The sequence below is a fragment of the Triticum urartu genome, chromosome 1 (assembly GCF_003073215.2).
Source record: "Triticum urartu cultivar G1812 chromosome 1, Tu2.1, whole genome shotgun sequence".
Classification (NCBI taxonomy): domain Eukaryota; kingdom Viridiplantae; phylum Streptophyta; class Magnoliopsida; order Poales; family Poaceae; genus Triticum; species Triticum urartu.
The window spans coordinates 559,415,581-559,441,089 of record NC_053022.1 but is presented as its reverse complement, the minus strand read 5'-3'; the positions used below and the strand labels follow the sequence as shown (position 1 = coordinate 559,441,089).

At 50.6% G+C, this 25,509-nt stretch overlaps 3 protein-coding genes across 4 annotated transcripts; all 3 read left to right on the top strand.

Annotated features, from left to right (window-relative positions):
* Nucleotides 1–544: 544 nt before the first annotated feature.
* On the top strand, nt 545–8,997 carry LOC125529957 (protein SUPPRESSOR OF PHYA-105 1-like). Of its 2 annotated transcripts, XM_048694387.1 has the most exons (8): nt 545–2,256; nt 2,293–3,260; nt 3,862–4,019; nt 4,525–5,368; nt 6,202–6,348; nt 7,040–7,357; nt 7,447–7,506; nt 8,088–8,997. In XM_048694387.1, exons 1-8 carry the CDS (start codon nt 945–947, stop codon nt 8,277–8,279), a joined length of 3,999 nt encoding a protein of 1,332 aa, XP_048550344.1. In that variant the 5' UTR covers nt 545–944; the 3' UTR covers nt 8,280–8,997. The 2 variants fall into 2 exon arrangements, with proteins under 2 accessions (XP_048550344.1, XP_048550338.1); XM_048694381.1 differs by having other exon boundaries at nt 545–3,260.
* Nucleotides 8,998–9,125: 128 nt separating this feature from the next.
* LOC125529974 (cucumber peeling cupredoxin-like) lies at nt 9,126–11,052 on the top strand. Its single transcript, XM_048694396.1, has 2 exons — nt 9,126–10,298; nt 10,415–11,052. Exons 1-2 carry the CDS (start codon nt 10,118–10,120, stop codon nt 10,912–10,914), a joined length of 681 nt encoding a protein of 226 aa, XP_048550353.1. The 5' UTR covers nt 9,126–10,117; the 3' UTR covers nt 10,915–11,052.
* Nucleotides 11,053–12,956: 1,904 nt separating this feature from the next.
* LOC125533145 (cucumber peeling cupredoxin-like) lies at nt 12,957–13,609 on the top strand. Its single transcript, XM_048696903.1, has 2 exons — nt 12,957–13,143; nt 13,251–13,609. Exons 1-2 carry the CDS (start codon nt 12,957–12,959, stop codon nt 13,607–13,609), a joined length of 546 nt encoding a protein of 181 aa, XP_048552860.1.
* Nucleotides 13,610–25,509: the final 11,900 nt, after the last annotated feature.

The window sequence follows — 25,509 nt, the reverse complement described above, 5'->3', positions numbered from 1 at the left end:
ACTCACACCACCATTCTCCTCACCATTCATCCACATCTTGGTAAAAAAAAAACCGAATCACGCAGCGTCATCACAGCAGCAGCGCGCAGCCTTGATGAAACCCCTTGACTTTGACACTGACATTCGCTCAAGCTTGCCCGTAAAATAAAAAAGACGTTCACTCGAGTCTAAGCGTTTGACCTTTTCTAGTCTTGATTGATGAGAAATGGACTCATTTCGCTATTTGTTCGGGTTATTAGTTAGGGAAAGAAGAAAAAAAACTAAACGCACGACTCGACCAAGCAAGCGAGCCAAGTTGGGCAGAGCAGGCGAGGCGAATGTGGCCGCACGAATGATGTGCCCCGGCCCCGGATACTTCTAACCCGAACAAGAGGCCAGCGTTGCTTTAAAAAAAAAAAAAAAAAGAACAAGAGGCCAGCGTTGCACCGCGGCCAAGGAGCGCGACCGGAGCGCAGAGCAGAAACAAGTGGGTACGGTGGGACGGGAGGATAAAGCAGCCGCACGCGATTTTCTTTCCTCCCCTTTGTTTAGCCCCCCACCGCTTCTTCTTCCTCGTCCCCCTCCCCCCCTTGCGCCCAAGTAGCACTACCCTCCCCCTCTCGTCTCCACCCGTCCCTCTCTCCCCCCCTCTTCCGCACGCCCGCGGCCCGGCATAGAAACCAGGGAACCTAGGCGCCTTTCCCTTTCGGGAAACTCCTCCTTCCCCTCCCTTCCCGCGGCGGCGGCTCTAATCCCGCGGTTCGTTCTGGTGGCCCTGATTTGGTGCGGGCGTGCCGTTCCGCTTCCCGGGCCGGCGAATCCTCAACTCGCCGCTTCGTTTTGTGGCCCCCACCTCTGCGGCGGGATTCGTGGCTTGTGCTTGTGCCCGCCGACTCCAACTCGCGGCCACTGAATCGTGAGGCGGATGCTGTTATCCCAAGCGCGTGGCTAGGTTTCGCGCGGGGATGGAGGGGACTCGGGCGGCGGAGGCGGCCGGCGGCGGCGGGGATGTGCAGGTTAAGGGCGGCAAGGAGAGCGGCCAGGCCGCGCAGCAGCAACATCAGCAGCAGCAGCAGCAGCTGCTGCCGACGGGCAGCGAGCCGGTCGAGATGCCCGCCACGCCGCTGCCGCACGCCCGCGAAATCGAGTGGTCGGAGCATTTCTCCTTCTTCAACTCCATGGGCACCGGCACCGGCACGGACGGCGTGATGGGGACGCCCAGCGTCGGGATGTCGCGCTCCGAGTCGTCCAGGCCCGGCAGCGTCACCCAGCAGCAGCGCTGCCTGGCGGGCTGCAACGCCGACGAGAGGGTGGAGGAGCTCACCGTGAGGAACTGCATCAGCTCTGAGGCCCAGCAGCCTGCTGCCTCTGCCGGTGGGAGCACTAGCAGCAGTGGGGACAGGCCTGCCGTTATGCGGGGCCTCTGGGGTAACTTCACGCGCATGGCCTGGAGGACCGCCGATGCCGCTAGCAGGGAAGCCTTGGCGGTCAGCCGTGGTGACATTGCAAACTTGAGGAATGCTGATCTGGTCAGCAGGGAAAATTTGGCCGTCAGCCTTGGCAACGGCATGGGGTCTCAGCACATTGATGCTTCTGGCAAGGGAATGCCATTTGGCCGCGGCGAAAATGTCAATACGGAGTTCAGTATGTCATTTGGTAATCAGCAGCAGCAGCATATCTTGTCTTCACGGCTGAATCAGAGCGAGCAGCATATCTTGTCTTCACGGCTGAATGAGAGCGAGCAGCATGACCTGTCTTCACGGCTGAATCAGAGCGAGCAGCATGTCCTGTCTTCACTGCCGAATCAGAGCGAGCAGCATGTCCTGTCTTCACGGCCGAATCAGAGCGAGCAGCATGTCCTGTCTTCACGGCCGAATCAGAGCGAGCAGCATGTCCTGTCTTCACGGCCGAATCAGAGCGAGCAGCATCTCCCCTCTTCACGGCCGAACCAAAGCGAGCAGCATATCTTTTCTTCACGGCAGAACCAAAGCGAGCAGCATATCATGTCTTCACGGCCGAACCAAAGCGAGCAGCATATCATGTCTTCACGGCAGAATCAAAGTGAGCTGCATATCATGTCTTCACGGCCGAATCAATGTGAGCTGCATATCCCGTCTTCACGGCCGAATCAAAGTGAGCAGCATATCCCGTCTTCACGGCCGAATCAGAGCGAGCAGCATATCCTGTCTTCACGGCCGAATCAAAGCGAGCAGCATATCCTGTCTTCACGGCCGAATCAAAGCGAGCAGCATATCTTGTCTTCACGGCCGAATCAAAGTGAGCAGCATATCCTGTCTTCACGGCCGAATCAAAATGAGCAGCGGTCTGAAAGGGATAATGGTCTGAAAGTGAGTAGCTTCTCAAATAGAATTATCGACCAGATGAGGAGTAAGACTTTGACACCTTCATCTGGGGTTCAGGGTTCCCCCTTTAAGCCTGTATTGAAGGGTAAAAGGGTTACCTACCAAGGTTCACGCGAGGAGATCCAAGTTCAAGCTAATGCAAGACCCAGAGCCCCTATGGATAAGATCCCTAAGATTCCTAGCTCAACACACGATTCTGTGGCCAGATTGGATGGTACACTTTTCAGCAGTGGTGGAAATGTTTCCGAATCTCAGTATGAAGGAACGAGCCTGAGGGAACTAATTAAGCCCGCACGCCAAGCGATGAGCAAGTTTGAGAAAATGCAGTTGTTCAAGCAGATCCTTGATCATGTAGACAAATCCCACGCACAGGGTGTAACCTTACAGCAGTTGCGACCGTCGTATTTTATAATATCATCCCCAAACCAAGTAAGGTATACCGGTTCTTACAGCAAACAAGATTTATCAACCCCAGCCAAACCGGATATGGCCGCAGATGATGTTTTTAACAGAAAACGATGCTTCGATCAGAAAACTTTGCACCAAGAGTGTAATGGCAATGGACATTCAATCCTGAAGTATCAGAAGGTTGGTGAACAAGGTTCTGTTGCCGTCAGGCGACCGATACATCCCTTCCGGACTGACCACAAAGGGGGCAACCAAAGTGAAGGTGCTGATCTAGGTGCTTTAGGACAGGGAAATTCTAGTTGCACCGTCGGAGGTCGTTCTAAGTTTGGCGAACCTTACTATGGCGGTAATGCATCTTATGGCCAACGTTTTCCTAATTATGGCAACCAAGAATCAGTACTTGAATTGAGGATGCTAGAAGATAGCTGGTACAGAAGCCCGGAAGAGCTCAATCAATCGAAAGGCACATTCCCATCCAACATCTACAGCCTTGGGGTTCTTTTATTTGAGGTATGTTAGTTACTTTCATGACATGTCCCGAAATAGGGTTCTCTTAAGTCTTAAGCACTTTGAATGCTCATAGAAGTGAAGTGACATTGCGAGAATACTATTTGTTTGCACTTCAAGAAGTCATATTGTGGACGGTTTACTATATCAATCTAAGTCATGTGGTTCTTATTATGCAATCATACTTATGAGATATCGACCTTTTCACACTCGTATATCATAGTGTTTCCTGCTTAATAAAAAACAGAACCGACCGGCCTGATATTTTATGTTGTTCAACAGCAGTCTGATTGCTGAAAGCATCTGTTGCTATATTAGTATAATCTAATTGAGTTGTGCAATTTATGTCTGACATTATGGAATAATCTTGTTGTTTGACATGGTATTTTGGTATTACCCGCTTATCCTTTTTAGCCTTGCTCACCTTATATAGTCAGTGTTGCAGCATATTCCTCTAGGAGCTAACACATGCATCATAAACAACTGGATCTGCCTTTTACTGGAAATCTCATTTGAGTTCAGTATCTTTTCTTGTTTACATGTAATTCTACAGATTCTATCTTCAGATGGTTAAGGTATTGACCAAGTTTATTTTTTTTACCAGCTCTTTTGCTGCTGTGAAACATGGGAGCTGCATTGTGCTGCAATGTCAGATCTTCGCCACCGGATCCTGCCTCCAATTTTTCTTTCAGAAAGTCCCAAGGAGGCTGGCTTCTGCCTTTGGCTATTGCATCCGGATCCTTTTTCTCGACCAAAAGCAAGGTGGGCATACTCAATCTCTCCTCAGCTCAAAAAGGCATAGTCTTACTGATTAGTTGGATAAAATCAGAAGTTCATTTAGTTCTATTCCGATGAATGATTGAAGTTACATTTGAGTTAAAGGAAGAGCTCCCTGAACATGGTTATTTCAATGTGTAATGAGAACTGATTATTCCCTGACATGTCCATTACCTTTGTTTGCTTCTGGTCCCATATATGTACCTGTAGGACAACTATTTCTCTAATTCTACTTTCTAGAGATCTGTTCATATAATTATAGAGTGAATTTGTGGGTTTTGTTAATGTTAAGTTATTGCTTTCATGAAGGAACAACTACATGTAGATGCGTTGTTCTGATATATCAGGAATCCTTTATCTGTAGATCGCACACAAAAATTTAGCAGTACTTCCTTTTGTATGTGTAAGATGACAAGTCTTTGCCACCTGCAAACTGGGGAAAATAGTTCCATGTCAATTTATACCTAACAGCATTTTTTCTTTTTGTCAGAGACATTCTAGGATGTGACTTGATAAATGAGGGTCGGGATTTGTCGGTGTTAGATAAGGCGCCAGCTGCTATCAATGAGGAGGACACAGAGTCTGGTTTGTTATTGAATTTTCTGTCTCAACTGAAAGAAGAAAAGGAGATGCATGCTGCCAAGTTATCAGCAGATCTTGCAAGCTTGCAGACTGATATTGTAGAGGCTGAGAGAAGACACTCGTTGAGGATGGGGTTCAGTTTAGGGGACATGGATGTACCAGCAAGTTCTAATGATGTGCCAGGTACTTCATCAAATGTCCTGAGAGGGGCATCGTTGTCAGGTTTGCTAACACCACCAGGCAGGTCAGGCATATACGAGGAGAGGGTGATGAAGAATTTGCAGCAGCTTGAAAATGCATATTACTCCACGAGGTCCACCATTGACACATCTGAGACTAATGTAATTAAGCGTTCCGATAATGATGCTTTGAGGGTCCGTGAAAACTTTAACCACAGTGACGCCGATGCTATGAATGGGCCAACAGACCGCCTTGGATGCTTTTTTGATGGTCTATGCAAATATGCCCGGCATAGTAGGTTTGAAGTACGAGGGATTTTGAAGAATGCTGATATACTTAACTCTCCAAATGTGATCTGCTCTTTGAGTTTTGACCGTGATGAAGAATATTTTGCTGCTGCTGGGGTCTCAAAGAAAATCAAAATATTCGAATTCGATGCTCTTTTAAATGATCGTGTTGATATTCATTATCCTATAGTAGAGATGCCTAGCAAGTCCAAGCTTAGTTGTGTCTGTTGGAACAACTATATAAAGAACTACTTGGCATCAACAGACTATGATGGCACTGTTCAGGTACGTATCTAATGGATGTGCTGTGCCATTATATGTTTCCCAAGATACTCACCACACGGCAGACAACAGTATAACTTGTATGCTATGATCAAGTTGGCATACTTCATTCATTCGTTGCAGTTCTTTTCCCTACCTTTGTTGTAGTGGCTTCATTTATCTGATTCAGTGAGCTTTATATGCATATCTTGGATATTATTATTATTTAAGTACCAACTGCCTACTTCTGGATCTAGCATAGTACTGATTGGTATGTAATGTTCTATTGATTTGGGCACCATATCCTGATAGTAGTGTCGGTTGTGGGACAAGCAATTTGTCGTCTGCCGTGCCCAAATTTTATGTTTGGGTTTGTTTCTTCGTTAGCATTATGATTATGAGTTGGGAGGGACAGCACAAACTATTCCGTTATTGAAGCAAAGTACTAAAGGTTGAATCAGTGAGCTTCGCCTGGAAACAGTAAAGTGAATTGCTGTTTGAGGATAAACATCTTTTCCTTGTTGAGTTTCACCCGAAAAGCTTTAGCTGTTTAGAAAGCATGGACAATCTATTAATACTTCAACACTAAAGTTGTATCTGCATTCACATCCTGAAAACCTTAGGAGTATGGTTTTGCATCAACATTCAACAGTGCGTACATGTTCTGGTATAAAAAAGCACTTTGTGCCTGTCAAAATATTTTCCACTAACTGCTAATCTTTTCTCACAGTTGTCATTGCTCATTTGTTTCTTTCGGTACTGTGGCGATTCATTCCTTCTTTTATGCTTACCTGGAAATGCACCACACCTTATTACTTTCGTTTTGCCATTGGTCTAATTTTCACCATGGAATGCAGCTATGGGATGCAAGCACTGGCCAAGGGTTCACACAGTTTACAGAGCATCGGAAAAGAGCTTGGTCTGTGAGTTTCTCAGAGGTGGATCCAACTAGATTGGCAAGTGGGAGTGACGATTGTTGCGTGAAAGTTTGGAATATTAACCAGGCATGTTATTTAACTTCATAACTTGTTCTACTCCAATTTCAACAGGATAGTCTTAATTAGAGTCTGGTATTTCAAACATTCTGCTATGTTACCCTATGCTTGTAGCGATCTGGAGTTATGTCTGCCACATAAAAAAGGGCTGCAGATGAAGAATTATCAAGCTCTTAAATTGTTCCTATGTGGATTGGTCTTGTGTGCCTATCCGAAACACCATAGTAGTAGTCCAGACCTTACTGGGCTGGGTTTAGGGATGCAGAGTGCCCCCCCCTCTGTAGTCAAAATAGAGCTGGTTAGTTGTAGCATTCTTTTGGCGATTTAGTTCAGTTCAAATTAACTCCCTGCTTTTGCGGGCTTATGCGGGACACCGCCCTGTATCCCTAGATGGGCTGGCTAAAAGCTCATAAATGCAAGTTGGGCTAAGCTGTGCCCGATCCAAGACTCGTTCAGTTTCCCCCTAACAACCCTTGATGGGCCTGCCTTTCAGAAGAACCAGCCAAACTAACTTTGAACACTCGAGCAAGTGCAATTAACTTCTGTTCTTTTGACCATTGCTAAGAAGCAACAGTCACCACCTTCAGTTATAAACTTTGGTCTTGCTTTTTGATTTACACTTTCCATTTTGCGTTAATACATTTTCATGTTCCTGATACCACATTCTCTAATTAAAGTTATGTCCTGTTGCTGTTACCAGAAAAATAGCGTGGACACAATCAGAAATGTGGCCAACGTATGCTGTGTACAGTTCTCGCCATACTCCTCTCGTATGTTAGCCTTTGGCTCAGCTGATTACAAGACATACTGTTATGATCTGAGGCATACAAGGATCCCCTGGTGTACCATTTCTGGACATGGGAAAGCTGTCAGCTATGTAAGATTCTTGGATGCAGAAACGCTTATATCTGCGTCAACTGACAATACCTTGAAGATATGGGATCTCAACCGGACTAATCCTAATGGATTATCTACTAATGCTTGCAGTCTGACATTGAGTGGTCATACCAACGAGAAGGTATAAAAGGTTTACTGAATTATTTGCTTTCTTCCTTTTGGTAACCATTTTTGGAATTGGTGTGTAATCAACCTCATTTTCCCATGCAGAATTTTGTAGGCTTATCCGTTCACGATGGATACATAACGTGCGGTTCTGAAAACAATGAAGTGAGTATTATGTTTAATGCATATATTTGGCTTGTCATGCTGGCACTCCACTTTGTTTAATCAAGGCACTGTTAAGCATATTGAGTTCTCTTGGGTGGAAACACTTCTTTGGAGCAGCCAATGTTATGCAAATTGATTCCCTGAGGAAAATGTAATTTTCCATTGTTGTGACAGTTCTCATGTAGTACCTTGTTGTTCCAACATAAAAAAAAGATCTCACCCTCCCCTCGGCCCTGCTAACTTCACACATTTCTAGCCTCATTCCTCAACCTAATTTGTTAACCACCAAACCCTGTAGTGTTGATGCTACTACACTTACTCTTTTTTTCGCGATGACTACTACACTTGCTCTGCAACACCTCAATTAGGCATATATTTTTTGTTCAGGATGACGAGGTTAGGTTATGCTACCTTGATGATTTAACTTGGAAAATCTCATGCATTTATTTAGGAACCATTAATTCATGAACAATTCAAGATCTGAAACTCACGTCACAACTTTATATATCTGGCGGGTGAATTGAAGTGTGCTATTAATATACATTTTGGTGGAAAAACTCATATTCCTTGTTGGTTTGCAGGTATATTCTTACTATAAAAGCTTTCCCATGCCAATAACTTCCCATAAGTTTGGTTCCATTGACCCAATAACCGGACAAGAGACGAATGATGATAATCAGCAGTTTGTGTCGAGCGTTTGCTGGAGAGGAAGGTCAAATATGGTGGTAGCCGCCAACTCTAGTGGGAGCATCAAAGTCCTTGAGCTTGTTTGAACAATCTGTTGAGCAAGTTACAGGATGAGAATATCTAACTGGCTGTGGTTGCCATGTTGCTTTGGCGACCATATGTTTCCTCAAGCATTCTGCCTTGCCAACAACGAAGTGTCAAGATATATCAAAGGCAGAGACATCAAAGCCGTGGAAAAACACACTTCCGCAGTTGAAGCAACCGACAATTCTGACTATTGATGTTTGCTCGAATCCCCCTATGAAGTGGGCGACTGGAGGGGGTGAAAGGCCTCAGCTACTCTGAAAGGTAAACTTTGTAAGGCGCTTTGACATAGTAGTCAGCATCTCAACGAGGGCCTAGGGCTAGGTTTCTGTACAGATTTAGGGGCTTCAAGTGCCGTGTATTTACTTTTGAGCTAGAGCCTTACATGCTATGTTTACCCGATCCGCATCTCACGGGAATCGACGCAGTTTTGATGTGCAATGACTAACAGTCTAGTATGACGGTCGGAGCAAAACTGCAGAAGGTGACATTGTTGTCTGAAGGAGTTTATCATGCATCCTGATGTGTGCGAGTGATGCAACGAGGGTTTGTGTATGCCAATTTTTTTGTAGTCCCCTTATTTGAATAGAGTAATATATATGATTACTGTACATAACAAAATGCCTGCCGAGTCCGGAAATTCTGTGTCGAACAGAAGAAAAACAAATAATTTGGACTCGGCAATGCAATAGTATATGTATGAGTGTTGGTTGCCATTGATACTTATGTAATTCACATATTTCTGTCTTGCGCGACCAACAAAAACCCTATTTCTATCATAGATATCACGATTTTCTTTGATAACGCTCTTTATCTTGTTGTAACAATACGCTCTTCTGATTTTGTCCCAGTAGGATTTGAGTCCAAATATGTTCAAATTTCTTTCTAATCATTTGGTAAGTTCACTAGTTTGATCTGCCGAGTAATGATGTCGGTATTGGACTAGTACGGATTGAGAAGGCAATACGTTTGTTGACGGGGACCGAGACACAATCTAAGAGCGAACGAAGAAAAACGAGGTTCAGTTTGGAGTAATTTTCAGATAGCAGTATATTTTTTTTTGAAGTTGTGCCTCTAAGGACTCTGATTTACTAAAAAGGTACCCCTCTTTCATAATATAAAAGCGTTTTTTTATATTAGTGTAGTGTCAAAAATGCTCTATTATATTATAGGACAGAGGGAGTAAAAGAGAGTTAACTGGTTAATTTGAGAAAACTGAGATAAAAATCGTTATAACACGTGCTCACACGCCTAAGACCCCTCTGAACAAACGACATACAAGAACCCTGTTCTCCAACTGAATACATTGCGTTACACTTACACATGATATTGTACTTACTACAATTCGTCGCCCTGTTCTCCATCCTCAGTTTTGTTCCATGTATTGCTTTATATATGTTGCCTGAAAGAAAAATCCTGCAGCAACTTAGTATATTATTAAAAGGAAAATAAAAGCAATAAGAAGACCCTTCACAGGAATAAGAGACAAATAACAGCACGGACATGTGCAAATTTCAGGTCAACCGGACCTGCCTCCTTGGAACCGCCAGGCCATCCAAACATAGCACAAGCACGGGGTACACTCAATTTTTTCGTGTTGCTACAAAAGCTGCCTATGCATAAACACTTGCCAATATTAGAGAAGAGTGACAGGAACCAGTAACAAAAATAGGCAGCTGCCCATGGATAGATTCAAGGGTGTCTTCCCCACCTCCCCACCACCATTGCAATCTTTTCCTCCACGCAGGGGAAAGGAAAGGGTTCTTCCTCATCCACCTACCAGAGGAGGAAGAAGAAGAAGCCGAATTAATCGGATCGGAAGAAAGAACCGTCGAGAACCATGGCGAGCAAGGCCCACCTCTCCTTCCTGCTCCTCGCGGTCGTCGCGGCCTCCCTCGCCGGCCCGTCCGCCGGCATATTCCACATCGTCGGCGCCGGCAAGGGGTGGCGCATCGCCCCCAACCAGACCTACTACGCCGACTGGGCCCGCACCAGGGACATCCACGTCGGCGACAAGCTCAGTAAGTTTGCTACCTAGCTAGTACGTACTCCTTGTTCATTGTTCGCTCCCCTTCTCCTCGCCGCCGGCTGGCCGGCCGGCCGTTCTTGACGTGGCCGCTGGCGTGGGTGCACGCAGTGTTCCTGTACCGGAGCGGGGTGTACGACATCGTGCAGGTGCCGACCAAGGAGCTGTTCGACGCGTGCAGCATGGACAACGTCACCATGCGGTACCAGCTCGGCCCCACCATCATCAAGCTCGACACGCCCGGCCCGCGCTACTACTTCTGCGGCGTCGGCGAGCACTGCGAGGGGGGCCAGAAGGTCGCCGTCAACGTCTCCGGCGACCCCGCCGCCCCCGCCACCGCCACCGCCACCGCAGCCCCCGAGGCGCCCGCCGCAGCGGCGCTGCCGCCGGCGTCGTCGACGGCGCAGGCGGATGCCGAGCAGGCGTCGTCGACGGCGCAGGCGGAGGCCACTCAGGCGTCATCGACGGCGCAGGCGGAGGCCGCTCAGGCGTCGTCGCTGGCGCCGGCGGAGCCCGCGCAGGCGTTGTCGACGGCGCAGGAGGAGCTCGCGCAGGCGTCGACGATGGAGGTGGACCCCGCGAAGCTTGTGGACGCCAAGAAGAAACTATAGGCAACATGTATGGCATGCATATATGTATTTACCCAGTACGTATGTATTTTTGCCGCACAAGTACAATAGCCCTCGATCTGGGCTTGGATCGATGTACGTATTTACGCTCATACTAAGCCACGGCGCAATTGGATCGTATGTATATGTACGTACTGTACATCGCGATCGGTTTGGTGTAGGTACGTACATACAAGGCGGCCGTGTACAGTAGTTTTCTTTTTTGAATGATTTGAAATATGGCCACAGCATGTATCATTTCGATTCACCGTATCAGCTACACTAGTAGATGTGTGTTTCCACCTTTCTTGAGGTCTCTGTTGATTTTCGGGAGATTGTGATTCTTTTTCAAGGAAATGAGATTGCAAGTTTTTTATCCTTGTCTTGTTCAGACATTCTATCAGAGTATCACTTCCTAGCTCTACTTGGACCCTCGAGGTCCTTGATCAACAGTTGTGTTGCATGAGATTGTGACGATAAGGTCATCAACTTAAACCAACGTAATCCGCTTCGGTGCCATAAAGTCCATTTTAAATGCCCATGCCAAACAATCTTGTATGGTTTTGGATTTGATGAACCCATATTAATTCACATGAACTATGGGTATAACTGTTATGCAATTCAAAGGCAGGCTTCGGAGATATTGTCATGTAATAAGATATGAACTGGGGATTGTATATTTGTAATTAGAGCAATAAAAGCAGTATTGATTCTTTGGATGTCGATATTGCCATCATAGAACTCACTACATAGCTGGCCTCGAGCTCTGTCACATGGCATACACACAACAAGATCCTCAATTTCCTTTTCAATTTATGGGAGTTCAGGGTCACCAAGGTCATCAGATGGCATAAAAGTAGAAAGGTTGAACCTCATAGGTGAGAATTCAAAACCAAGCCTATCCTTATAGGAGTTAGATAGTGCATCAATCTTAAGATCATTATCAGTGATGCTTCTATCTTCTTCAGATCATATGCTAGCAATACAGTTACATCTAAAGAATTTAGTAGAAATAACATGAAAAAATTGTATCCTTATCACCAAGTCAGACCATCTTATCTTACCTCTAGGCCTCCAATATAATCTCTTAGCTTCGCGCGCGCTATATATAATCTAGACACACACACACACACACACACACACACACACACACACACACACACACACGACACACACACACACACACACACACACACACACACACACACACACACACACACACACACACACACACACACACACACACACACACACACACCACACACACACACACACAAGGGATCAAAGATAGTGATTGACGAAATACAACGACCACCATTGACATCAATCATCTCTTGACAACATAAGAGCTATGATAAAGGTTCTAAAAAAGCAACGACTTCAAGAAGGTAACCAACTCTCAAGCAAAGCATTCAACAAGGTAACCAACTAGGGCCAGACATGGAATTTTCATCCCGGAGCTCCAAACTAGGTACTCGAGAAACACCATCAAATCAGAGTCATCATGTGTTGTCATCTCCACTTTCCGTGATCCAGCAGCTACATATGTGCATGGTCATGTCATGGGATGCCACATGAGTGATGATCATGCACGCACAAGCAGAGAGTGGTCGTACAAATTCGTGTTGTTTACAGTTGAACTAATTGTGTGGCCAGCCAAACGATCGACCGCACATCTATAAATGCACTACGATCAGGGATAATCCATACGTTGGCTACAAACTCACCGGCGACCATCACACACTTGCCAATATTAGGGCGCTAGCCATAGGCAGGAACCGAACCAAGAGCAAAAAATAGGCAAGGTCGTCCCTGGACTCCCTCAAGTCCTGCTCCATCGATCACATGCATGCATGCACATGGGGGCGCTAGATCTCCTCTGGCTAGCTACCACCATCCCAAACTCTTCTCTTCCACACGGGTACGTACAAGGGGAGGAAAAAGGAAGGAGGACGCACATACAAACGAGTCGATTATCTATAGGAATCGTCCATCCATCGAGAAACCAAGATCAAGCCGGCCGGCGGATCGATCTCGTTGAATAAATGGAGAGGAGCAAAGGCTGCCTCTCGCTGCTCCTCCTCGCGGCCGTGGTGGCGTCCTTCATCGCCGGCTCGTCGGCGGGCATCTACCACATCGTCGGCGCCGGCAAGGGCTGGCAGATGGCCCCCAACCGGACCTACTACGGGGAATGGGCCCGCACCCGGAACATCAGCGTGGGCGACAAGCTCAGTAAGTCTATCATCAATTCCTATATATTTTCCCCTTCTTCTCCGGCTCCGGCCGGCGCCATTGTGTCGACCGATCCTTGACGCCGGCCGTCGCATGCATGCGCGCAGTGTTCCTGTACCGGAGCGGGGTGTACAACATCGTGGAGGTGCCGACCCGGGACCTGTTCGACGGGTGCAGCATGCGCAACATCACCAACCGGTACCAGAACGGGCCCACCATCATCGAGCTCATCCCGCCCGCCGGCCCGCGCTACTACTTCTGCGGCGTCGGCAAGCACTGCGAGGAGGGCCAGAAGCTCAAGATCTACGTCGCCCCCTTCGCGCCCTCGCGCACGCAGAACGACGACCAGGCCGAAGAGCCCGACGACGACGGCGACGTCATGTCCGGCTCGCCCGCCCCCGCCGCCGTGCCGCTGCTCGCCCTCGCCGCCTGCTTGCTGGCGCTTTCGCTCCTGCTGCTGATGTAAACTTTATCCATCAACGTCAACGATCTGCAATCATATATGTGTGCAAAAAAGTAAAAAAAATACACATGTGCATGCATGCAAGCTACGGTTTTTTATACTACTCGGCACCTACGTTCGTACGCCCGGCCCGATCAGAACCCAACCAGCGCGTCCCATATGTTTTTTTTCTTTGAACATAAAACACGCTCATACACTCACTTCTATAAATTCACATACGGTATACCCTATCCCTATATAGTACTTCCTTCATTTCTTTATATAAGGTGTATTATTTTTGGCACGGTAATCAAGACACATAATTATAGACATGTTAGGAAGAAATTATCCTTGACAAATTGATTAGTTAATGGCAACTAAATCAGTTAGTCGAGAAAAATAAAAGATACATGCAATTAACAGAGGGATATTTTCCTTCTTTTATTACAAGAAGAGATACAAACAATTAGGGAGAGAGATACTTTCCTTTTTTCTAGAGGGCTAACAAGGAAATTATCACGAATTAGAAGAAATGCATCTTACATTCTGAAATTTTATCAAAAAACAATGAAAATGCTAACACCCACACATGTGGGCGTTTACATCTCGCTCACACGCATGGATCAACGTCCATTTGTGTTTGCACGAATCTTGACATGTTTTGCCAGATTTTTATGCCACATAGGACTGGGCTGGTGTGTGGGCATTCATCTGGTCGTCCACACGTCCGTTTCACCATGCGAAGGAGCTGAGAGCATCTCCAGCCGTTCGGCCCCCCAGGGCGCCTAAAAAGAGCGGCCTGGGGGCGAACCGGCGCTAGCTCAGCCCCTGGGGGCGACCTAGTTCCCAGTCACGCCCCCAGACGCCGGCCCCAGGATGCGGAAAATTCGAACTTGGTCGTTCCCGCTCATCACAAAAGACGCCAAAAATCCGGCGATCATAAGTCACAGTTCGGCGATCGGATGTAGTCTGGCGTACAAAAAACAGAGCACCGCAAGTTCGCGTGCGCAACGAATCACTCGGCAGGGTCGGCTTCAGGCATCGGCGGAGTCGGCGTGTGCGGGCTCGGCGGTGTCGGAGCTGCTTCGGTGCTGGGCGGTGTCGGCGCGGCTTCGGTGTTGCTGGGCGGCGTCGTGGAGGCGTCATCACTCGGGCTTGGCGTGTGCGTCGCGTCGGCGGCCTTGTCGGAGGAAGTTGGTTCAGGATGAGGCCGCGCTCCACCAAGTACCACGCCTTGACCGCCTCGTCGGTGCTCTGGAGCATGTCCGCCCCGCCCACCAGGAAAGCCAGGTCGGTGTTTCTCTTCTTCGCGGCGACGTTCGTCCGGAGCAGGTCGAACTTGACGGCGCTGCTCGACATCAACGCCGACCACCGTGCCTTGGTCTTCTCTTCACGAAGGACGGCCCGGGCCTGCGCGACGCCGAGGTAGTGCTCGATGGACTCCTGCACTCGAGCGGTGGCCGCGTCGGCGTGTTTCCCCTTCTTGGCAACTTTGTTGCCGTCCGGCCGCCCTTCCGATGTGCCAGGAGTCGGTGCGTCCGGCTTGTAGGTCTCCTTGGCCTTGTCGAGGGTGCGCCGGACTTCCGCCCACTTCTCGCACTTGTCAATGCGCTTGTAGACATGGAGGTACTTGAATTCGGCGTCGCTGTTGCTCTGCCGGTACAGGGCGAACATGCGCAGCAACTGCGCGGAGGAACAAACAGTTGGCGCGCGTACACGGCGAAGAGAGGCGGGAGGCCAGCGTGGCATACATGATCCTCGACGCTGGCGCCGCTCTCCGGGCGAGCCGCGACCTCCTCGACGACCCCATGCCATTTGTTGCACGCCCCCTGGATACGCCCCCAATGGTTCGCCATCGCCTTGGTGCCGCGCTGCATGTAGACGCCTTTGAAGTAGGGGTCGACGAGCTTGCGCTCGTCGAACTCGGCCTTGATGAGGTCCCAGTACGTGTCGATGCTCTGGTTCGTGCCGGTCGTCGGGTCGAGGCAGACGACTTTCCATGCTTTGGCGAGGCATTCCTCCTCCTTGGACGCCCACTTGATGCGCGGCTCGCCTGTCCTGGCCGCCCGCTTCTTCTTCTTGCGCCCCTTCGCCGTCGCAGGCGTCAGCTCCTCCTCCTCCTCCTCCTCCTCCTCGTCCTCCTCCTCCTGCTCGTCCTCGCCGTAGACGTAGCCGAGCTCGCCGTCCATGCCGCCGCTGAGATCCACCACCTCATCCTGGGTGACGAACCCGGGAGACACGGCAGCCGCGGCCGAACCTGCCGTGATTATGTCGTCCATGTCGGCCTCGGTCTCGTCGGTGTCGCCGAGGTGCGAGAAGGGCAGCGGGCCACGGCGTAGCGGGGGCGTCGGGGAGGAAGCGTAGGCGGGCGGCGAGTAGTTGTATGGAGGGTACTGCACGCCGGCGAAGGTGGGAGAGGGCGTGCGCTGGGCCGGGTATCCATGGGGGAAGGTGATGTTTGGGTTGAACCCACCGTGCGCGTCCCCGTTGGCGTAGCCCGGGGAGGGCGATCCCCATGGCTGCGGAGAGCCGACACCTTGTTGGCCCCTGGGCGTGGCTTCCGGGTGGATTCATCATCCCCACGCGAGTCGCCTCGGACTCGGCTTGGTCCGCCGAGGCAGCCGCAGCCGCGCGCACCGCCTTGTCGCGGGCCTTCTTGGCGATGGCCCTGTTCCGCCGGTCGGCGGTGACAGCCTCCCACCACTGAACTTCCGCCCTCCACTCGGTGTTTGACATGCCCGGTGGCTTGAACGGCGGCGCCCTCGGCTTCCTCTGCTTCGGCTAGGTGACGAAGGCGGTCGCGGTAGCCGCCGCGCGAGGGGCGACGTACTTCTTCGGTGGCATGGCGGCCGGTTGGGAGGGAGGCGAGCGGGAGGGAGATTGGCGAGAGGAAGGAGTGGGCGGGAAGTGGAAAAAACGCGGGAAGAAACGGCGGGAAGAGGCGCTCGCCTCGCCGACAGGGCGGACCCACGCGTCCTTTTCGCTTGTGGGGGCGTGACAGGGTTCGGCCTGGGTCCGTCGACACCAGTTTCGGCCTGAGCCGGCGAAAAAGGGCTTCTGGGGGCGTGACTGGGCCGTTTTTTCGGCGCCGGCGCGGCAAAAACGCCTGGGGAGGGTCTGTTGGGGGCGCGGCTGGAGATGCTCTGATATGTTAGCGTTTAGAAGTTTGCCCACACGCTAGTTTTCACGCACGCAAAGGGGCTGGTGTGTGGCGTTTATCAGTTCGCCCACACGCATGTCTCCTCTCCCACACCAAAAGCTGTTAGTTGCCATGTGTTTTGCAGGGTACATGACAACTGCCCTAATGTGCTTGTAAGCAGATGGCAACTCTCTCTTTACCTGAACATGTTATTTTGCCATGTCTTTTTGTAGTGCTACATGGCAACTGCTTAGTGTTAGTGGGTGGCGACTCCTAAAGATACCACCGTCGCTCACACGCATGTCTCCTCTCCCACACCCAAAGCTGTCAGTTGCCATGTGTTTTGCAGGATACATGGCAACTGCCCTAGTGTGCTTGTAAGCAGATTGCAACTCTCTCTTTACCCGAACATGTTATTTTGCCATGTCTTTTTATAATGCTACATGGCAACTGCCTAGTGTTAGTAGGTGGCAACTCCTAAAATTTTCAAATCATGGCAACTATAGTAGACCAGACCATACATGGTAACAACTGAAGTTGTCCAAAAATGGCATCTGGCACTTGACCTAAGATGGCAACTGCAGTTGGGCAACCATGGCAACTGTAGTTCAGCAACATGGCAACTGTAGTTAAACGAGGATCCGGACCATGGCAACTGCGGGGACGTGTGGTGACTGTCATGCGGGGCGTGCGGGACCGTGAGGTAGAAGGCCGGACGTACGGGCGTCTGAGCGTTATTTATTTTGCCCACACGTAGGCATGTGAAAGGGACCACGAGGCAAAAGACCAGGCATGTGGGCATTACTTGTTTTGTCCACACATAGACATGTGGACCGGTTCTCTTAGATACCACACGAAACGTGTGACCAGGTCTCTTAGCGCCCACACATGTGGGCATTATCGGGACAAAAACAAATACACCTTATAAAAAAATGGAGGGAGTATAAAAAGCAAGTTACAGGTTGGAACATGAGTCCAAGTAACAAAACGGCACATAGGCACGCACGGCTCAATTAGAAGTTCAGAAGCCAATCAGCGCGGAGTCCCTCGCCTCGCTTTCAACCGTGTCCTACACCGTGCGTGACGTGAGGATGGACGAAACGGCGCTCCCGGAGGATGCCGCCCGGGAGATCCTTGTGCGCGTGGAGGACGCCGCTTCCCTCTTCCGTTGCGCCACGACCTGCAAGCAGTGGCGCGAACTCGTGGCCTCCTCCTCGTGAGCCTCAACGGTTGGATCTCCGCCGGGCCCATCCCCATACAGCTGGCCGTCTGCGATCCTCTTAACGGCACATGCGACGTGCTCCCTCCTCTCATGAGCAACAAGTGCACACTCGCACTAGCTTGTTAGGCCATTGTAACCGGTGCAGACCTTTCCTTGAAACGACAGCAAAGTCCGTCACCAGGGTACTCGACCTTGTTCAAAGTGCTGATCATCTGCGCCAACGCAGCAGGCCCGGCGGGAGACCCGAATTGCACTTCCAATGAGTTTGATCTCTACATGTTCTCGTCCAATGAGTCGAGTTGGACCGCGCCTCAGGGATGCTTTAGCCAATGTGATGACATGGAGGAGACGTGGGGGGTAGGCACAACAATGCCGTCGTGTACGGGGGCACGGCACATTGGCTCTTTAGAGCATCTCCAGCCGTTGGCCGCATAGGGGACGCCTAAAATCGCCGCCTGGGGATGAGCCGGCGTAAAAATTGGGCCTGATGACGAGTTGGTCCCCAGCCGCCGGTCCCAGTGTAACGCCCCAGATATACTTTCCATATTTGTATCTAACTCTTACCATTTTCGGCATTAAGTTATATTTATTTCTCGGGTTCGGGTCTTTGTCTCCGTGTGTTGTTTTTCTTTTTCGTGCATCTCTTATCATGTCATCACGTGCATTGCATTTGCATACATGTTCATCTCATGCATTCGAGCATTTTCCCCGTTGTCCGTTTTGCATTCCGGCGCTTCGTTCTCCTCCGGTGGCCTTTTCTAGCGTTCTTTCGTGTGTGAGGATTAAACATTTCCGGATTGGACCGAGACTTGCCATGCGGCCTTGGTTTACTACCGGTAGACCGCCTGTCAAGTTTCGTATCATTTGGACTTCGTTTGATACTCCAACGGTTAACCGAGGGACCGAAAAGGCCTCGTGTGTGTTGCAGCCCAACACCCCCCAAATTTGTTCCAAAACCCACCAAACTCTGCTCCATGTCCTAGAGCGTTCGATCACGATCGCGTGGGCGAAAACCGCACCTCATTTGGACTCTCCTAGCTCCACTTATGCCTATATATACACCCCCCATTCCTAATCTCAGATTCCTCCCCGTCCTCCTCGAAAAAAAAGCAGATCAACCCCCCCCCCCCCCCCCCCCCCCCCCCGCCCGACGGACGTGTCCGGATCCGACCGGACAACGTCCGCCCGCCGCCGCCAGCCACCCAGCGCCCGCCACCTGTCCCCAGGGCGGGACCGCATCGCCGCCGGCCCGCCTGGCCCGCGCCCGGCCCCCGCGCGCCGCCTCCCGGGCCCAGGCGCCCCGCGCCTCCCCGCCTCCAGCGCCGCCGCCCCTTCCGGCTCCGGCGGCCGGAGCAGCCGGCCGCCGCCGCGCCGCAACTCCGCCGCCGGCGCACGCCTCCCCGTCCGAGCCGGCCGCCGCCGCCTCGCCGTCCCCGGCGCCGCGCCGCGCCGCTCGCCTCCACGCCGGCGCCGCCCCCGGCAACCTCCTCCCCGACCGGCGGCCCGCGTCTTCGGCGAGCTCCGACTCCGGCGAGCTACAGTACCCCGGCCGCCTCGGTTCCCGTGCCTCGATCTGGATCTCAGATCTGGAATTTTGAAACCCTAGGGGTTGACTTTCCCCTCCCCCCGTCTAATTATTTTATGCAACTTTGACTGCTTATATCTCCGCAACCGTAGCTCCGTTTTGGGCGTATGATATATCAAAATCTTCGTCTCGACATGTACATCATTTCATTCCATTGCATCATTTGCATTTGAGGTCATCTTGTTGCCCAAAATGCTGTTAGAAGGAGGCTTCGTGAGTAAAATTGCAGATCCGTTAGTTCATCATGCACTTTTGTCATTTTTGCCATGTTTAATTCGTGCATGATATGCCTGTGCCCCTTTGGGATGAATTGTTAAGCATTTTGTCTTCTTTCCAGAGGTGCCACCCATGCATTTTTAGGATGTGTGTGTTGTCTTGTGCAAGCTTGCGAAGGGAGGTACCTGAGATTGCTGATTCCAGGGACTTAGTGATTTTCACTAAGTCTGGGATATTTTAGTTCATGATGCTATATGTCCAGCTTGTTTCCTAGTGATCCGTGCCTCTTTTGAGGAATATCAGTAAGGGAGTTTTGATATTTATGTTATACTCTATCCATCCATGTCTTTGTTTGCATATATGGAGTGCTCTAGGTTGACTCAATCGAGCTCAACTTTTGCTGGGCAGATCGTCAACTTGTTTGCGATTTTGCCGATGCTACCGTTAGTGTTCCATGCATGCTATGCCTTTGTTCTTGCCATGTGTAGCTAGCATATTGTGCCTTCTTGCTGGTTATATGCTTTCCTTGCCATGACTTGCACCGTAGTGAGTGCATCGAGCTCGTTTACATGCCTTCGTGGGTTATATTTCAGCATGTCTCAGTTTTCACTAAGTCTGAAAACTGATTGTGTTCGAGCTATGTTCGTGAGCTCGGTAGAGTATTTTGTGAACCCTTTTGGCCCCAGGTAACTTTGGGTGTTTTGTTAAGCTTGTTGAGTAGCTCCAAGCCATGTTCTTACTTGTCATGTTCAGGTCATCTATCATGTTGTTTTGCTGCTCCGAAGAGGGCTTCGTGATCTGAAATTTCAGGCTAGTGTTAATTTCACTAAGTCTGGAATCTGTTTTGCATATTCATTTTTGCCATGCTTGTTTGAACCTCTTAATGGATGAATTTGCCTATGGCTCAGTGCTAGTGTTTTGTTAACCATCTTGTGTACATCACTGCCATGTATTTTGTTTTCATGTTTGGTGGATGTAGCATGTTCATTTCGTTGCATTTAGATGCCTACTTGCTGAAATCGCAGACCGGTGTCATATCTTAAAACGCTTGCCATTTCCAAACTGTAACTCCGATTCCAATGATCTTTATATCGTTTTCAAGCGATTTCAGCCCCTCTATCCAGTGGCACCCTTGGAATTCCAAGTTGAGGCCAGGTTCATGCATTTCCTGTCATATCTTGCATTTTGCATCCCGCATCGCATCCCGCATAGCATATCATCATTTCATCATATTGCTTGGTCTTGCACGTGGTTGATTGTATCCTTATTACTTGTTTGTCTTGTTGGGTAGAGCCGGGAGACGAGTTCGCTACCGAGGAGCCCGTTGAGTTTGCTTGTGAGGATCCAGTCAACTCTGACGACTGTGCAGGCAAGATGATCATACCCTCGAAATCACTACTATCTTTGCTATGCTAGTTTGCTTGCTCTTTTGCTTTGCCACTGCTACGATGCCTACCACTTGCTTGTCAGCCTCCCAATTGCATGATTGAACCTCTAACCTACAATTGTCCTAGCAAACCGTTGATTGGCTATGTTACCGCTTTGCTCAGCCCTTCTTATAGCGTTGTTAGTTGCAGGTGAAGATTGGAGCCGTTCCTTGTTGGAACATTTATTTACTTGTTGGGATATCACTATATTACTATGTTATCTTAATGCATCTATATACTTGGTAAAGGGTGGAAGGCTCGGCCTCTCGCCTAGTGTTTTGTTCCACTCTTGCCGCCCTAGTTTCCGTCATATCGGTGTTATGTTCCCGGATGTTGCGTTCCTTACGCGGTTGGGTTATAATGGGAACCCCTTGATATTTCACCTCGATTAAAGCTTTTCCAGCAATGCCCAACCTTGGTTTTACCATTTGCCACCTACCCTTTTCTTTCCTTTGGGTTCTGCAGACCCAAGGGTCATCTTATTTTTAGCCCCCCCACGGGCCAGTGCTCCCTCTGAGTGTTGGTCCAACCGAGTAGACTGCGGGGCCACCTCGGGGCAACTTGAGGGTTGGTTTTACTCGTAGGATGTCTCATCTGAGTGTGCCCTGAGAAAGAGATATGTGCAGCTCCTATCGGGATTTGTCGGCACATTCGGGCGGTGTTGCTGGTCTTGTTTTAACCTGTCGAATTGTCTTGTTGTACCGGGTTACCGAGTCTGATCGGTGTGACTCGGGTGGAGGTCTATTCCTTCGTTGACCGTGAGAGCTTGTCATGGGCTAAGTTGGGACCCCCTGCAGGGATTGAACTTTCGAAAGCCGTGCCCGCGGTTATGGGCAGATGGGAATTTGTTAATGTCCGGTTGTAGATAACTGAACCTTAATTAATTTAAAATGAACCAACTGTGTGTGTTACCGTGATGGACTCTTCTCGGCGGAGTCTGGGAAGTGGACACGGAGTTGGAGTTATGCTTGCGCAGGTTGTTCCTCTAGTTTCTCGCTCGTGCCTTGCCTCCTCTTCTCGCTCTCTTTTGCGGATAAGTTAGCCACCACATATGCTAGTCGCTTGCTGCAGCTCCACATACTTGCCTTATCCTTCCTATAAGCTTAAATAGTTTTGATCGTGAGGGTGCGAGATTGCTGAGTCCCTGTGGCTCACAGATACTATAATTCCAGATGCAGGTCCAGGTGATTCCGCTCCAGGTGACGAGTACGAGCTCAAGTGGGAGTTCGACGAGGACTCTCAGCGTTATTATGTTTCCTTTCCCGATGATCAGTAGTGGTGCCTAGTTGGGGTTCGATTCAGGGCCTTGTCGCATGTTGGGTTCTTTTCCATTTTGGCGCCGTAGTCGGGCCATGAGTGTTTGTTTGATGGATGTTATTTATGTACTCTGATGTGACGTGGCGAGTGTAAGCCAACTATGTTATCTCCCCCTTTCATTATGTATTACATGGGATGTTGTAATGATTGCCTGACTTGCGACATTGCTTTCAATGCGGTTATGTCTCTAAGTCGTGCCTCGACACGTGGGAGCTATAGCCGCATCGAGGGCGTTACACCCAGAGCCGTCCCCAGACGTGTTTAAAAATAAAATTTGTATAATAAATTTCGGCACAGTTCGGCGAAGTTCGGCGAAATACGATAAATTTTGGAAAACTTGGGCCTATATTAGACATGTTCGCTGGTTTTTATTACATAGCAAAATAGATAACTAAACTAAAAGAGAAACTGGCTGAACGCCGAGTAGTCGACGTCGTTGCCGCCATCGTCGTCGCCGTCGTCGGATTTCTCCTCCTTGACGCGGCCGTCCCTGGTGAACCCCTGACCGGCGTCGCCAACGCGGGCTGGTGGCGGTGGCGCGTCGTCGTCGTCGCTGTCGCAGATGACGACGACCACGCCTTCGTCGCGGCCGCGTCGGCGCTCCGCGAAGCGGCGCACTGGCGCTCCTTCGCCTTCTCCAGGCGCTCCTTCTCCATCGCTATGGAGTCTCTGCATGCCCATTCCAGGGCCGCGTCGTCGTCGTCGAGCTCCGTCTTCACCGGCGTGGCCGGCTCCTTCTTCACCGGCGTGAGCCCCGGCTCCGTCTTTGGCTTGACGAAGCGCGGAGGAGGAGTCGACGAGGAGGCGCGCCGGCCGCCCTCGTTGATCATGATGCCGGCGCTGCGAGTGCGCCGGCCGAGCGGCGTCTCCGCCGCGGGCTCGGCCTTGACGTCGAGCAGGGCCGGAGCACCGGAGGAGTGCGAGGAAGATCCTGAGGATGAAGAAGAGGAGGAGGACCCGAACCTCCTTGGCGCCCATGGCCCGACGCGTCGGTGGTGCGCCGGGGCGGCCACCCTCGCCGGGTACGCCAACGGCGAGTCGTTGCCGCCCTCGAGGTACGTCAGCACGCCCTCGAGTGTGCGGCCGGGGATGCCCCACCGCAGGTGGCGCCCCTCGTTGTTCTTCTGGCCGCCGACCACCGGCGCGTCGTTGGTGGACGCCAACCGCTGCCGCTGGCGGCGCTCGAAGTACGCCGCCCAAGCCGCGTGGTTGTCGGCGGTGTACTGGGGGGGGGAGCTGGGCGTCGGTGAGGGAGGCGCAGACGACCTCGACCTCCTTGACGAAGTAATTTGGCTTGGCCAGGGCGTCGGGCAACGGGGGAACGGGCACTCCCCCGTCGCTAAGTCTCCACCCCGTCGGCCCGACGCGCATGTCCGGCGGCGCCGGGATGTTCGCCTGGAACAGGAGCCAGGACTCCTGTTCGCATAGCGAACGACGGCCGAAGCCGTTGGCCGCCGCCTCGTCTCCGGGGAAATGCTCTGCCATGACAACGGGCTCGGGAGAGGTAGAGAGGGAGAGGGAGGGGCTGGGCGACGGCGCTCGGGAGAGGTAGAGGGAGGGGCTGGACGGCGGTGAGGGGCGGGGCTGGTGTGGGCACAGGCGAGTGAGGCCACCGGTTATATAGCCGCGCCGCGCCCGTGTGAATGCGTGCGAGGGAGGGGAGGCGTCAGCGCGCCGTCCGTGAGGAATCAATGGCAAGGCTGACCGGCGGCAGCCTTGCCATTGATTGTCCGCGGGAACCGAGGCCGTTGGGGAAAGACGAGGCGCCGTGTCGCTGACGCGGCTGGCCCGCGGCTTTTTCGCGCCAAAACAGCTCGCCTCGGCGCCCCCAGGCGCCCCCCAGCGCGCCGGGTTCGACCTGGGTTCGCCGACGCTATTTTCGGCCCAGGCCGGCGAAAATCGAGCTTCTGGAGGCGTAACTGGGCCGTTTTTTCGGCGCTGACTCGAGAAAATCGCCTGGGGAGATCTTCTTGAAGACGCGGCTGAAGATGCTCTTAGAGGCACGTCGGACTATTACACCCTCCAGGTGAGTGTTGACACTGGCCATGTCTCCTCATCAAGGCTCTTGATTCCGATAGTTATTCTTATAAAAAAAGAAACATGAACACTTATTTGGAACAAAAAGAGATGTGAAATAACAACAACATACGGCGTTTGAAAAACACAAAGTGTTAATTTGGATAAAGTTATTCTCATAAAACAAGAAATAGGAAAATCTGCTAATTCTGTACGGAAACTTGCAAAAAATACATACTCTACAGAGAAGATTCAAAATAATAATGAGAATGAAATTTCCCTCCGTATTAAAATATAAGATGTTTTTCTAGTCTAGTTTATCCTACAAAGACGTCTTATATTTGGGTACAGAGGTAGTAATTGATAATGAATATATTATGGACGTGTCTAGTGGGCGGCCGTTGGCCCGCTAGCACTCCCGAGCGACCGCCAGGAAAGGAAAGAATCGGCCCCCCCGGTCCCATAAAAGGAAATCTCTCTTCCGGTAGCAACACATGCGCGCCAAGCCAACAAATCACGCGCCCAACGAGGTACCCAGGCAATCATGTGCCCTTCCCTCCTCTCCCGAAGCTCTTATGCCCACTGGCCACCAACGTTTTCTTCCCCACGCCCTTAGCTGCTCCCACCTTCTTCTTTCCTAGAAAACAAATGGTTTCCTTGGTCTAGATCTCCATCGCCAAAGCTATCATGGTAGATGAATCAAAGTGAACTAACAACAGATCTGGAACAATTTGCCATGAAAAAAAGGAGAAAGAGTAAGGACAGATCAGAATGTACCGGGTAGCACCAGCAAGGGTGAAAGAAGAGGTCATCATTTTCTCCTCCTGTTCAGACCCCCTCCTTGACTTCCCCCTCACCAAATTTCTCTTTACAAAAATAGCTTCTCCATTGTTGAAGAGAGCATAAACAGAGATAAAAAAGGGGAGCTCTTGTACCTGTGCAATTTTAACTAATTTTTTTGCAACTACATCATGGGACAAGCCAGCATTTGAAGCATTGTGT